Source organism: Harpegnathos saltator, unplaced genomic scaffold, assembly GCF_003227715.2.
Source record: "Harpegnathos saltator strain DR-91 unplaced genomic scaffold, Hsal_v8.6 scaffold33, whole genome shotgun sequence".
Taxonomy (NCBI): domain Eukaryota; kingdom Metazoa; phylum Arthropoda; class Insecta; order Hymenoptera; family Formicidae; genus Harpegnathos; species Harpegnathos saltator.
The window spans coordinates 1096507-1111322 of NW_020230128.1; the positions used below are offsets into that span (position 1 = coordinate 1096507).

At 38.5% G+C, this 14816-nt stretch overlaps 2 protein-coding genes across 6 annotated transcripts; one reads left to right on the top strand and one right to left on the bottom strand.

The window, feature by feature from the left end:
• Nucleotides 1-2800: 2800 nt before the first annotated feature.
• On the bottom strand, nucleotides 2801-6948 carry LOC105184414 (zinc finger protein 260). Of its 5 annotated transcripts, none has more exons than XM_025300196.1 (3): nucleotides 6566-6948; nucleotides 5775-6134; nucleotides 2801-5689 (listed from the first exon to the last, which is right to left on the bottom strand). In XM_025300196.1, the coding sequence occupies exons 2-3, from the start codon at nucleotides 6096-6098 to the stop codon at nucleotides 3692-3694; spliced, it is 2322 nt and encodes a 773-aa protein (XP_025155981.1). In that variant the 5' UTR covers nucleotides 6099-6134; nucleotides 6566-6948; the 3' UTR covers nucleotides 2801-3691. The 5 variants fall into 5 exon arrangements, with proteins under 5 accessions (XP_025155981.1, XP_025155980.1, XP_011141508.1 ...); XM_025300195.1 differs by having other exon boundaries at nucleotides 2801-5704; nucleotides 6681-6943; XM_011143206.3 differs by having other exon boundaries at nucleotides 2801-5704; nucleotides 6326-6943.
• Nucleotides 6949-7672: 724 nt separating this feature from the next.
• On the top strand, nucleotides 7673-14671 carry garnet (adaptor-related protein complex 3, delta 1 subunit-like garnet). Its single transcript, XM_011143204.3, has 14 exons — nucleotides 7673-8052; nucleotides 8200-8295; nucleotides 8422-8550; nucleotides 8641-9051; nucleotides 9561-9634; nucleotides 9890-10333; nucleotides 10411-10638; nucleotides 10718-10880; nucleotides 10978-11160; nucleotides 11333-11753; nucleotides 11871-12136; nucleotides 12257-12820; nucleotides 12922-13347; nucleotides 13524-14671. The coding sequence occupies exons 1-14, from the start codon at nucleotides 7957-7959 to the stop codon at nucleotides 13614-13616; spliced, it is 3594 nt and encodes a 1197-aa protein (XP_011141506.1). The 5' UTR covers nucleotides 7673-7956; the 3' UTR covers nucleotides 13617-14671.
• Nucleotides 14672-14816: the final 145 nt, after the last annotated feature.

The window sequence follows — 14816 nt, forward strand, 5'->3', positions numbered from 1 at the left end:
CCAGGGAAGGTACAACAACAAGCGGCGACTTAGCTTTGCAGATAATGCATTTATGTGTTATAGATGGTCTACTAAAAGGAATAGTTATTGTTTCGTTCGCAGGAACATTAATATTTTCTGCCATATTGGAAACGCCTAATTAAAAATTGCAATTCACTGTAGAACAAATCTGAATAATTATGCAAGATTAAAAATTAAAGAAGGAGAAAAATAAAGGAGAAAAACTCAAAAATAACAAGATATCTTTTTGCGTAATAAGAAAATCTCGAGAAGCAGCTCTGACAAGAACTATTTTTATTTTTATCGTAACTGGGTATGCGCATACACGCATTTTGTGTATCTCTGATTAAGATGTGAGATCGGGTCCGATATAAGGCCATGGACATAAGCAGAACATGGTCTATTGAATTAAAAGCTTAAGGGATCGTAGTTGCTCAAAAAGGTTCTTAAAACAGTTCTTTTCAAAACTTCGTATTTAGCCTTGTGGCAGAAAATACGTTAGTTATTTCTTTCAGAAGTATTTGTAATAAGTGTTTCTACGTGATCTACGATAGTGTTTTGGAAAGCTCTCGAGATAAGCTACAAGATATGTAAAAATAGGGGGTTCTATATAAAATATTGAAATCGACATTCACGTGACCTTCAAATGACTATCCAAGGTCAAACCAATGACACCATCTTATGTCCCCCTTGAAATCATACAACTTTTATCCGAAACATTTTTCTCAGGAACGCTTAGTTTTCCAAAGAAATGCTTGATACGGGCGCGCTGATGCACCATGTATACTTGAAGTATACACTCTAAATACTTCCGTTTAGGCTGGAATTGACTAAATATTACTTCCTAGGGTATAGGGAAGTGATTCCAGCCATTTTGGTCCAATTTTGAATATAAACAGGTGCCGAAAACAGGCCTTAGGAACCCTCCTCCTTTGGCTTCGAATTATTATTTGTTGATGCAAAATGACGTAACTGGATAGCGCTTCCAAGATGGAATCAAGATCTGGAAATGACTAAACTAATTCATTGTCTTCAAGCTGTCATCTTTGCAAATAATCATCTTTCGTGATCGAAACCGAAAATTGCCGGAGAGATAGCAGGTCATAAGCAGCGATGGTAAATATTTCAATGATTGAATTTTTTATATATTTCAAAACAAATCGAGAAATTTTTGGAAAGAAAGATTAAAACTCTTAATATTCTATTATCTAGATGGCACTACAGAATTACTGTTTCTAAATAGTAGAAATACTGAGTTTCGTGTTTTTAAACTTTGTTCAATATTGTATAACTTAGCATTAAATCAAGTATACTGATGTAAAGTATTTGCGTTTGATTGTATATCTTTTTTCTATTGTTAAATCGATATATTTCGTTTTTAGTGTTTTTATGAACATCATCTTTCATTTGTAATTAAGACCATAATGCACAACTTGCTTCAATATAGATTTTTATAAAGCAATAAGTAAATGCTCAGTGTCAAATATAAAATTGATAATCGTACTAGCGCTGTGGAAAATAAAGCTTCATAAATATATTGTAATTTTGTGAAGGATTATGACAAATTGAAGAGATCCATATTATCCATATTATGACGAAAATTACAGATTAAATAATACTATTGGCAATACAAAAAGAACATGATAAAACAATAATGCTAGTTAGGACTTTAAAATACATATTTGACCCAACCACTTATATCGAATATGATTTACAAATTGTATAGCATTAAATATCTAAATGAATGATGATCAGTCTCGCCTATAACTTGTTATAATAATTAATAATCTGATATCGTTTACATGTGTATTTGTACATTCCTCACTTATTCCCGATCTATTTATAAAACTGTTCGTTTTTGTTGTATAATCCTGATTGTTCTGTTCAACTACAAATCGAAATTAAATTTCGATATTTCTTGAAAAATACATTTCTACTAACGAAACATAAGTATATAAATAACATTCTAATCACTCTCAATGACAAGAATGACAAAATTTTAGCAGTTTGAAAAGTATTTTTAACAGTTTAGACATAAATATATTATTAATGACAATAATACGAGCCATATTAAAACAGAACAATGTATACGGTGCCATCTCATCCATACGTCAATATATAAAATATGATTGTATTAAACATTCACGACTTTGTAAAAATGATAATGTGCCACTTCAACAAGAATATTAAGTTAAAATCATATTCTGACAAATGTCAGAATATCTTCTTTTAAAAGAATACATTCGTGGCACAATATTATTGGATACATGGCTGTCATATATCTGTTATATAATATTAACATTCTCTCTGTTAGCAAAGATAAAAAAACGTGACTGCAAAATGTTTTTACGTGATATTCTAAACATCATGATCTATGTAATGTATAGTAATTATAATCGTTTCATATCTTTCGTGCGACCTAAATTATTATGCAAAATGTACATAGTGTGAATATGATTGTTCTTCGTTTAACTATGATATACTTTGGCGGTGAAATATTTATATATTTATGCTGATTAACTTTGTTAATTGGAGATAAAATCTGCTGGTTTTTCTTCATCTAGTTATAATTTATGTGATAATCACAGCCCAGAAGTTGTATACCTGATATTACATTTCTAGTGTTACTCTATTTTTGTATATCGATTTTAGAAAAAATGTTTAAGCGCAATACCGTAAAAACCAATTACTCAGTAGTTACGTCGAGTATTGTACCTTCCGAAATTTCTTTACAAGTTCCTTAATCTAAAAAAAGAAAAACGGAAGAAAAATGCGTTTCTTTAATTTTGAAGAATAGTGAAAGCTAACTACTCTGAAATAATATAGCAATGTAAGAGAACTGTCATGTAATATGTGGTACAGCAAGATCTGGATTATATGAATATATATAAAAAAATATATATATATATATGAATGCATGTGTATATGTATATATACATACATTTGTATCGATACAAAGGATGAAGCAATAATTCCACATAATTTAAATATCTTAAAAATAATTAAATTCAGTAAAGGAGGATTTGATTGTGTCGAAACAAATATTCGAGACTAAATTTAGTGTACATAGAAGAGACATGTTATGCATATCTTTGTTCCAAGTGTAGTCACCCACATGAATATCGCTCGCAAGAAATTAACTTTTACATTGGAGACATTTTTTCCAATTATTATCAGTTCAAAGCTACTCAGAAAGAATAGAGTTAATGCTTCATCCTATACGTTATGCTCGTATATATCCGTATCTGTAACATCAAATAATAAAAAAATATCTGGAAATTTTCATCGACGACCTATTGCGATTTCATTTGGAAAACTCCATTTTCGCGTCTCCGATATGCAATATCGTACGTATGATACAATCAAGAAATACTCCTCTACGTATCCTCAGAAAGCAAAGCGTTAGACCTTCGACGGTCCTCGAGAACATAGCCGTATTCCAAAGAACGTTTCCTTTTATTATGACAAAGAAGAGCTGTTGATATATATTTACAACTGATGCGAGATAATCTGCATCTCACATACTCGCGCACCACACGTGGATGCAGGAGTCGTTGCTTCGCGCGAATGATTTGCAGTTACATGGTTGCAGTGGCACTACGTAACTGCAATTACAACAGCAACCGCCACGTTGCAAAGTGACACGTAATGCAATACTGGATGTCCATTATACGGTGCCCGTACGACTGCCTTAGTATATTTGACCTATCACAGTAACCGGCCGTACCGCGGCCTGCCCGTTATTCACGTTGTTCATGTTCACGTGGATATGCGTGACTGTGTGCGGCATGTGATGATGATGATGATCGTCGACGATCATGTCGCCGTACTGGGCGCGACAACGTTTCTGGTGAGCGAATAGGCTGCCACTGTGACTATACGCTGCGCCGCAGGTCTTGCAGACGTAAGGTTTCTCGCCCGAGTGCGTGTACGTATGCTCCTTGAGGGTGCTGAGCCGCTTGAACGCCTTGCCGCACGTCTTGCAAAGGTAATTCGCCTCACCGGTGTGCCGAGTTAGGTGTCTGCGGAAGGCCGAGCTCACGGCGAACGCGGCGCTACAGACATGGCAAACGAACGGCTTGTCGCCCGTGTGAATGCGTATGTGATTCGCCAAGCTGGTGGTAGTCGTGAAGCCGCTGTTGCACGTTTTGCATACGTGTGGCTTGACGCCGGTGTGGGTGCGCATGTGGTACGTGAGGGACGAGTTACTGGGGTAGACCTTGCTGCAGATGTGACAGAGATACTCGCGCGGCACCTTCTCTTTCGGCTTGTGCGTGCGTTGATGGAGAACTAGTCGCGCTTGGCTCGCGCACACCTTCCTGCAGATCTCGCAGGTCACCGGCTCGGCCTTCGGCTTATGCATCGACACGTGCCGGCGCAGGCCTTTTTTTGTGGCCATCACCTTGTCGCAATGCTGGCACTTATACTCCCCGGAGCCGTCTTCGTCACTGTCCTCTTTCTTCACGTTCTCGTTCTCCGGCAAGGAGGGATTCACCGCGTTGCTTGTCGGCCCCACCTCGTCGTCGTCTGAGTTATACAGCTTGTTATCGTCCACGAGATTATCCAGCAGTCCGTGTCCATGCTTCTCCGCGTGTTTCTTCAGAGTGTCCGGTCTGAAGAACCATTTCTTGCATACTGTACACGAGTACTTCTTGTCGCCGTGCACGAGAGCATGCCTCCTCAAGTTTTTCAGGGATGAGCAGTACTGGCTGCAGATCTCGCACTTGTACAACTCGGGCGCGTTCTCGAATTCGTCTGTCTCGTTCGTCGGCCCGGTCTCTTCGTCAGTGTCGTCCTCGCTCTTCAACTCTTTCTTCGGCTCCTTATTATCCTTGCGTTCGTCCGTATTGATCTGCTTAATCATGTCGTTCACCTTCTCTGTGTGTGACTTCAGATGCTTCACAAGGCTCTGTGGTTTCGAGAAACACGCGTGACAAAGCTGACACGCGTGCGGTTTCGACGCGTGTATTTTCTGATGGTTCTCCATGTTCTCTTGCTTATAGAACATCTTCAGGCAGACATTACACTTGTACTTCTTCTCATGAACAAGTGAGTGTTTCTTCAGTCCTTTCTGCGTGGCGTACTGCTTCGAGCAGATCTTGCACTTGAACTTCGACTCCACCGAATCTTGACTGTCGCTGCTCGGATCGTAATAATTGTCGCCGATCTCGTCGTCGCTGTACGTCTTGGCCGGCGCTGACTTGGTTTTTCTCGTGGACGTACGTTTCTGTGGACGTACGTTTTCTTCCTCTTCCTCCATCTCCTCCTCCACATTATTGTCGGGCAAACTTTCACTGACGAATTGCTCCTGTTCGTCCGTGCCATTCTTCTCCATATACTGCTCCGTCTCTTTCACTATTTCGTCTTTGCTTTGCATATTGATGATGTTGGATGTATCTTGAGCATCTTCTTGCGCTATCGACATTTCGTGAACCACATTCTCCGGCATGCAGGAATCCTTCACCACTTCCTCCTTGTTCCCTTCGAATCCAATGGAGCATATGAACAGCTTCTCATCTTGCATGTGAATCTGATTGGCGTTCAGACTGGTTTCATCCCTGGGAAATTGGTCAGCAGGTTGTACATACTCCTGTGGATTTGCTACTACTTGCATATCTTCCTTAACAAAATATTCATCTTGGAGATGATTCGGCTTTGTTGACAGTACAAACCTCGTTTGCAGATCTGTCTGTGTATAAGAATCCTGAAAAGTGTAATATCAAATATAAATACATCTCAACAGAGGCAGGACATGTAGACAAGATAGTACTTACTGTGATATTAATATTACACTTAGCAGGCTTATTATAGTACATGCGCAACTTTGCATCAGAACTCTGACACTGTTCCCTGAACTCGTGTGCGACTCTAGCCTTGTAGGCACAAACGTCACATATTAGGGAAGGCAATCCATCCTGTTCGTGTATCTCGATAGAGCCACAGACTTGTATCTTCTGGGAGAGAAGAGAATTTTCTCCTTGGAAATCATTCTCCACCTGATTAGTGGAGAAGATTGGCGACAGGTTGGTACCTTCAGTGAGGCAAATCCTGCACACTCTGTCTATGTTGAGCGGCAAAGCAAAATAAACCGAAGTCATTGTTCCGCTGAAGAATATTCACCTGCTGTGAGTTATCTGCAAAGTAGACAGAAGGATATAATGTAAAGTTGAAAGACGCCTCTATCCAAGTGCATGCAATCATGCCTTGAAACAACAATTGTGTACATACATGAGACAGAAATCGAAAAGCTCTTTGTTGAACGATAGTTCAACCAAGATATGAAATACATTATCGCAATATGCTACGTTAATGTTATATAGCGCACCGACGAGCTTTTGCACGGCGTAGCGAAGCCGACTGCCGACATCGACTAGACAATCCGATGTACTTCGCGACGTAAACAAAACAGGACAGGATCGGATTTGTCGGCGCGAGTGCGGCCATATGACACGGGACGCTCGTTACCGGGGCCGGTGTTACGAGATCCTTCCTCTCATCGTGTAATTTTCCGCGCACGTTCACGTTGATAAAATATTAACTACAAAACTCGAATGCGGTTCTCAACCTCGATCGGAGCGTTTTGTGCGTCGTCCGACCATGCCACGATGTGTAGTGTGCCGATCACCCCGAGCAGTGATGCCCAGACAAATGGCGCGGCGGAACAGCGGGCGGATACGCACAGTGGCGGAGAAGACCCGCTCCTCGACGATCCTTACTGCCGGGCGCCTCCGTAGCGTGGTGTTCCCACACGGGCGACTTGGAGTCGCGGAAAAATGTACGATGCGTCTTGCTGCATGATCGATCCGGCGATTCGGACGAGTATTATTTAACGCTTCACGGGCCTTTGTCTCGGTCCCTCGGACATGCTGCTTATTCTCTCGCTCCCTCACACTCTCTTTCTCCCCGCACGACGACGATCGACCGCGAAAGTTGAGAGCAATCTGAAACGAACGCTCGTCCCACGAACGGAGTGTGGGTGGGTCAATACAAAGAGAAGAGCCGATTGTGAGAGCGTATGCGTGACGAATGCGAGGAGGGTCAGTTACATCGACGGCTTCGATTAATTGGCCGGTGACTGGCTCGGCTCCTTTCTATCATGCCAGCTTCGGGATGCACGATGCAGCGAGCGCACGAGGACGAGAAACAGCTCGCTGTCTAAATGAAGTTATCGTGAGCCATATCGAGATCGTACGATACGCGCGATATATAATAAGTCCGTCCGAGTATGCGCGATTCTCGACTACATTCAGGGATCGGATCGTATCGCGACACGATCGGCGAGTTAAATTGGGTATAAGTTATAATTAATCGGTAGTCGTATTCGTGCTCCTTTTATAATAGATGACTGCAGCAACGCGCATAGAGGGAGGGATAGAGATCCGATTAAGAGGCGAATTAAGAGACGATAATTATGCGCTAAATACGCGCAGACTTTTGAAGTTAGACACAGCTGGCCTCGGTTGCACTTTCTGCACTTCGTCGTTGCTTCCTCTCGCGTTCGTTTATAAACGCGATAAGTACCGAATGAAGTATTCATTTGATATGCAAATATGGAAAAAGTGCATCGTACGTGAACTTCGAACTTTGAACTCGGGCCTTTTATTAGTTGGTGCATAAATACGCGAATAATAATTCGCACATGAGCATCGGACTTGTTAGTGGAGCAGCCGTTCGAAAGCGCGATGATGGCACTACGGAGGCTCCATGAGTGACTGCGTCAGATAAGTTGCCCGCTCTCTCTCTTGACATTTCTTAGGTATGATTTCCGAATAGACCTCTTATTTGCCAATCTGTCAGAAAAATGTGAATGCGAGAATTTGACATTTATGAAACTCAATCTACGGTAATGGTATTGGAGCGACGTGTTGCCTGTACGAGTCCAAATACTTGGTCAATGCGCGAGGAAGCCTCCTAAGTGGCATCACGAATACGGCATTTAATTTTTTAAATGCGATCATGGCACTCCGCAAGGTAAAGGGAAACTTCGAGCGGATGTTCGACAAGAACCTGACGGATCTGGTGCGCGGTATCAGGAACAATAAGGAGAACGAGGTGATTCCCGTTCCACCCCTCGCGATCTCCGGGTGAAATTGTTATCCGCATACTGACCTAACCTTACTTCTCCCGTCGTTCAGTCATTTTGCCACCTTTTGCAAATTACTATTTGACTCAAGAAAATTTTACAATTTTTTGTGCCAGGCGAAATACATTGCGCAATGCATCGAAGAGATCAAGCAGGAATTGCGGCAAGATAATGTGGCGGTCAAGGCAAATGCTGTGGCAAAGCTAACATATGTAAGTTTTACATAGGGCACAGAGGTCGGTGTTAATTCGATTTAAATAATTTATTCGATACGATGCGGTTTGATCGAATTAACTTTATCCTAAATGCTGACAACTAATTTATTCTTGTGTATTTAGCTTCAAATGTTGGGATATGACATTAGTTGGGCTGGTTTTAATATAATAGAGGTAATGTCATCTGCAAAGTTCACTTACAAACGAATTGGCTATCTCGCTGCAAGTCAGAGTTTTCATGCAGATACAGAGGTAAGCTTTGTTAAATTATCATCATCTACATGGGAATATATCTTTGTCATATGAATATTTCTTAATTTGTTAATGTTCTTTTTATTATAGCTACTGATGCTAACAACAAATATGATTCGTAAAGATTTGAACAGCCAAAATCAGTATGATGCTGGCTTAGCACTAAGTGGTTTGTCTTGCTTCATAAGTCCAGATTTAGCACGTGATCTAGTTCATGATATCATGACTCTATTGACTTCTACAAAACCGTATTTACGTAAAAAGGCGGTTTTGATGATGTATAAAGTATTTCTGAGATTTCCGGAGGCTCTGAGACCTGCTTTTCCCAGGTTAAAGGAGAAACTTGAAGATCCAGATAGTGGTGTTCAAAGTGCAGCAGTAAATGTAGTTTGTGAATTAGCCAGGAAGAATCCAAAGAATTACTTGAGTTTAGCACCTGTCTTCTTTAAGCTAATGACAACTTCTACGAATAATTGGATGCTTATCAAAATTATCAAATTGGTGAGTATTATTATTACCTTTTTCCATATTCTTTTGTCCAACATGAAATGATCAAGTGTCGTCTACAATTATTCTAATAACAACTTTATATTCCTATAATGATATTAAATATAAATCTAAATGCACACACCGTTTTCTCATCGTAAGACATTTTGGTTTTATTTCTCATGCTCAGTTCTCAACTATAACTCTGATTGAGCCAAAACTGGGTCGAAGACTTACTCAACCATTAATTGACCTGATTTCAAGGTTTTGCATTATTTGATTTTTTTCCATTTGCATATTGTTCTTCAAATTATTACACGTATACATATCCATTGCAGTTTATGCATATCGGTAGTATACATCAGTACTTGCTGGCATTTTGTAGAATTATTCATATTGCATTATAGAGTTTTGTTTGATTCGAGATATCTTATACATTAATGAAATTAAACGCGTGTTAAAATTTATATATATAATGTTTTCCTAAGTAATTTCTAGAATGCAACATGACATTATATTTCCAGTTTGGAGCATTGACACCTCTAGAACCTAGGCTTGGCAAAAAGTTGATAGAACCCCTTACCAATTTGATACACAGGTATCTAATGTATCTTATCGTTAAATATGTATGAATATTGCGCTTGTAATCTTTATCGTTGCTTGTAAAGCATCCTCTACATACATAAACTATCTTTATATCAGTTTTATTTATTTCTATAATGTATACAACATACGCACATACACATACACATGTACATATACACACAGTAATTTTTTATTTTATATTATTATATTTCCAAATTCTCTTCAATATTTTTCACTGTATTCACAGTGTAATACTAATCGTTTCTAGTACATCGGCAATGTCCTTACTGTACGAATGTATCAACACAGTAATAGCTGTATTGATCTCTATATCATCTGGTATGCCAAATCACTCCGATTCGATACAGCTATGTGTTCAGAAATTGAGAATACTCATCGAAGACTCTGACCAAAACTTGAAATACTTGGGATTGCTGGCAATGTCAAAGATACTGAAAACTCACCCCAAAAGCGTGCAAGCTCACAAAGATCTTATTATGCAATGCCTCGACGACAAAGACGAAAGTATAAGACTGCGTGCCTTGGATTTACTATACGGGATGGTATCCAAGAAGAATCTAATGGAGATTGTTAAGAAGTTAATGGTGCATATGGATAAAGCTGAAGGCACTACGTATCGTGATGAATTACTCTCAAAAATTATTCAAATTTGCTCACAGAATAACTATCAGTTCATTACCTATTTTGAGTGGTGAATATTCAAGTTCTTCCTGTAAATCCAAATTTTTTGGTGTAAATTGCATACAGCATACTTCGTGTATATTTCAGGTACATATCTGTATTAGTGGAGCTTACACGAATGGAAGGCACCAAGCATGGACCATTAGTAGCAACTCAATTACTCGACGTAGCGATTCGCGTACAAGCCATACGAAAATATGCAGTTCAACAATGTGCCTTACTGCTTGAGAATTCATATCTATTAACCGGCCAGCCAAGGGCAACAATGTCCGAGGTCTTATACGCAGCGGCGTGGATTTGCGGAGAATTTTCTAGGTAATAGGAATACTTCGGAAAAAGCACGCGATCACGAGATGCGTAATAATAATTGATTAACAATCTGTTAAATCAACAGTGAATTGGAAGATCCCTTGGCAACATTACAATCTATGTTGCGATCGCAAGCTTCTAGTTTACCAGGACATATACAAGCAGTTTATGTTCACAATATATTAAAACTGGCCGCGACAACATTCGCTAAAGCAGAAAAAGAAGGAGATACGGAAACTATGGAAAAGGTATGGAGTATGATTCACACAATGATAGCGAAATTTCTGTACTCTGCAGAGAATCAACATTAAATTAACGAAATATATAATTTATTGTATTTTACAGATTTATGGATTAAAAGATAAAATTACAGCTTTCGTCTGTAGTGGTGATCTGGAAGTTCAGGAAAGATCAAGTTCTGCATTAGTACTGTTCGAATGCTTAAAGGAAAATCCTGGTCTTGCGCAGGAGTTAATGGAGACTTTTGATGGTGAACTTAATCCAGTTGCACCAAAGGCTCAGAGAAAAGTGAGCATATCAATTAATAATATTGTACAATCAATTAGTTATATATTGTTTATATATTTAAACTATATTTAAACTATATAAGACTATTTAAAACTATATTTTATTTTTATAAATTGACGAATTACTAACACGTTTTATGTGTAACTAATCAAAATTTTTTAATACTTTTTAGGTTCCAATACCCGAAGAATTAGATTTGGATTCATGGATCAATGATCCACCCTCAGAGAGCTCAGATTCCGAGGATTTAGATATGAATGATATTTTTATCAAGACGGAGAAGTCGAACGATTCCTATTCTAAACGGGAATTAGGCGAACCATCGATGGAGGAGCTCGAACGAAGGCGCGAAGCTAGAAAACTAGAACAGGAGAATAATCCTCATTATTTAAAGGGATCATTTAAGACTTCTACGTCATATCACAATTCATCGAGCATGTACGAAGACTTCGAGAACATTCCCGTTGCGGAATTAGACATCCCAATCTCTTTGAAGATTACTAACTTACACAGGTGTCGTGACATCGGTATAGATGGCAGTCATAAGAGGCATAAAAAACACGAAAAGAAGAAGAAATCAAAGAAGAATAAAAGTAATTGTTCAACTACAATACAAATTTCATTACTAAACATGCTGTACACTAAAAGTTATATATTTTCTCACATTATTTTTATATAAAAATATTTTTGTACATTATTATTATTATTAGATAAAAAGTCTGCATCGGAGGATGAGCAAGACGACAGTTTGCCGTTGCAAATAGTAAATACAGGTGTAGGAGAACTACCTCCGGGTGCAGAAATAAGTGATAGCGACGATTATGATTTAGTAGATACAAATGACCCACACAGAGCTTTGAATATTGATCTGGATATGCCTTTAAGAGAAGATGAAAGATTGCCTGTCTTAGAACATAGAGTTATCGAAAATAATATAACACGAAAGGCTGAAGAAAAGGGAAACAAAAAGGAAAAAGTAAATTTATCCTTATATTAATAAACGTCGCAATGTGAATTTTTGCTTAAACTATCTACGTTTCTTTTTTACAATATTTTACAATACTTTAATAATTCGTTCTTTATATACTATTTATAGGGACGCAGGAAGTCTAAAAGAAAGATCAAGGAGGCTACGGGAGACAAAGCGATCAATCAAAGAGAATCGTCCGACTTATGGTTGGAAAACAATCCGTCTCCGGAGAAAACGGAATCTCCCGTAATTGGAGAATACACGGAGGTGTCTAGTGAGCCACAGAAAGAGAGCAAACGCAAGAAGTCGAAGAGTCAAGACAAGCACAAGAAATCTAACGAAGACGATGTGAAACATCGAAAATCGAAGAAATCGAAAAGTAAGAAAGAAAACAAGTCGTTGGGTTATGAAGAAACGGCGGGAATATCCACTCCGTCTAAAGAGATATTGCCGGACTTGAAAAACGATATCGCAAGTAACGAGTATAACGCAAATCCTGTAAAACAGAATGTCTCCTACGAGGAGCTAGCCAAGAATAAAGTGATTTCTATGGCGTACGAGTTAAAACAAATACCTCACGAGTCGAGTAAAGTTATCGTATCGATTCGCATCACAAATATAGGTCAAACGCTCGTAAGAGAATTGGTCTTTGACGTTCCAGATACGTCATCGTTCAAATTAGTTCGGAATGTAAGTTTGCACACCCAACTATATTTTAATTTCCAACCTAAGCTTTATATCGAGATCGCGATATATCGTTACTGTTGCTCTCTCTCTCTCTCTCTTTGCAGCCTGGGGACGAGTTTGGGATAAAACTGCCGTTTCAACTGCCTCTGCAAACTAGCAAAGAAACTCAGTTCACCGTTCTAGTCTCGGACGTAACGTTCGCTCAGAGACTAAGAGGTACACTGACATATATGTTTGAAAGTAGAGAAGGCACGCAACAAGAAAAGCTCGATTTCACTGTGCACTTGTCGTGTAGCAAGTTCATGGTTGGCCATCTTTCTCATAAGGACATTCTCACGGAACTTCTCAAAAGCGGTCAATTAGTATCTAAGATTAGAAAAGAGATGACGCCTACTCAAGACTTTGGTACGGTACTGAATGTTATCTGCCGTAAGTGCAATCTCACTCTCGTGGAGCAGATCGAGGATACTGCGTCTTTATACGGACATTCTCTCAAGGGACATCATGTGTGCCTTTTGTTAAAATTTAATGTAAGTTAATTCATACGTCGTTTTTCTTTTATATCGTAAAAATCGATCAGATTAAAAGGCGTCAATATCTCATATGAATTTTCATTACGTCGATTTTATTTGAAAAGTTTCGCTTTCGCTTTCGCGAAGTTGAGCCTTCGGTTTAAAAGAATTAACGATCACTTTTGATGTTGCAGAAAACGACGGGAAATCTGGTAATCGAAGGTAAAGGTGACAATAATTCATTACTGTCGGGAATTGGAGAGGAAATACTGAGGATCCTGACATAATACTAATTTAAACTCAAGTGTCTATATTTTGCAATTATTGATTCCTACGTATACATCGCAGTCATATGAAATACATACTTGGCAGTGAGAGAAGACACTACACACACACACACACACAGACAGACAATTGTACCCGTCGTAATACATGAGACAGCGGCTAATAAGAAGCGTATCTGCAAACCCATTGAATATTTTCAGAAAAGATCTTACCTAAACTTTACGTGTAATCTAGATCATAAAGTTTGTTAAATATATAAGAGATATACATATGTACACATATACTATACACATGCATCAAATATATGTACACACATGTACATGTCTATATGTAACGCGTGAGACGAAGTTTCAAAAGACAAAGAAAGAAAAGAGCGAAAGGAGCGAAGGAGGGGCTTATTTGCCAAGAATTGAAGACACTGGAGTAAAAGTAGATTAATGTTTCTACATACTGTGGCGCGTGTAATACGTAATGGGACAGGATCACGAGGAGATTTCAATTGTCTTTTAAGATAATTCATTTAAGATTTATCCACTTTCAATTATCTCACAAATTATCGCAAATTATATCTTCCAAAAAAAAAAAAAAAAAAAGAAAGAAGAAGAAGTTCTGTAAATTGCTCCACTTTCTTATCTGTACGATGTTGCATTTACTACTACGTGGTATGTAATAATCGGGTTGATATATATAGTTTACGAATAAAATTGAGTTGCTAAGCATAGCAGCACTTTGTATAGTACAGAAATAAAGTTGCGATAGAAACAATCGACCCTACTTTTATGTTCGATGCCTTCAATTTTTGCGTTCTACTGGAACGGATATCACCGCGTCGCTATTGTTGAGATATATTTTATTATTATTTTGTAAAATATATATTATATCTATACATCATCGTGCTGTGGTGTGTTACACCCGATCTTTATAAACATTGATCAGCCAGCCGTAGGCGGTAAGATTGTACTTTGCATGCGACGCTTCCATAACGATATTTGAGAATTAACGAAGCGAGGATTTGTGTAAATTTAACATTGATTAAACGAATCATGAGCTACTTAAATTCACACAGGTACGTGAACCATATATACACGTATACAGACACACACTTATGTGGTTATATGCGAGAGACCACTCTGCTAAATCCTTTTTGCAAGTTGTTGCGTCGAGTTTTATATGTTTTTCCATTTAATCTTTTATCTCGTCGT

What these genes read in the sequence shown, in the direction of transcription:
- LOC105184414 (XM_025300195.1), bottom strand. Translation starts at nt 6,098, where the DNA reads ATGACTTCGGTTTATTTTGCTTTGCCGCTCAACATAGACAGAGTGTGC. An exon ending in AGTGTAATATTAATATCACA is followed by an intron (nt 5,705 to 5,774) that starts GTAAGTACTATC and finishes TACACTTTTCAG; the next exon opens with GATTCTTATACACAGACAGA.
- garnet (XM_011143204.3), top strand. Translation starts at nt 7,957, where the DNA reads ATGGCACTCCGCAAGGTAAAGGGAAACTTCGAGCGGATGTTCGACAAG. An exon ending in CACCAAAGGCTCAGAGAAAA is followed by an intron (nt 11,161 to 11,332) that starts GTGAGCATATCA and finishes AATACTTTTTAG; the next exon opens with GTTCCAATACCCGAAGAATT. An exon ending in GCCTTTTGTTAAAATTTAAT is followed by an intron (nt 13,348 to 13,523) that starts GTAAGTTAATTC and finishes TTGATGTTGCAG; the next exon opens with AAAACGACGGGAAATCTGGT.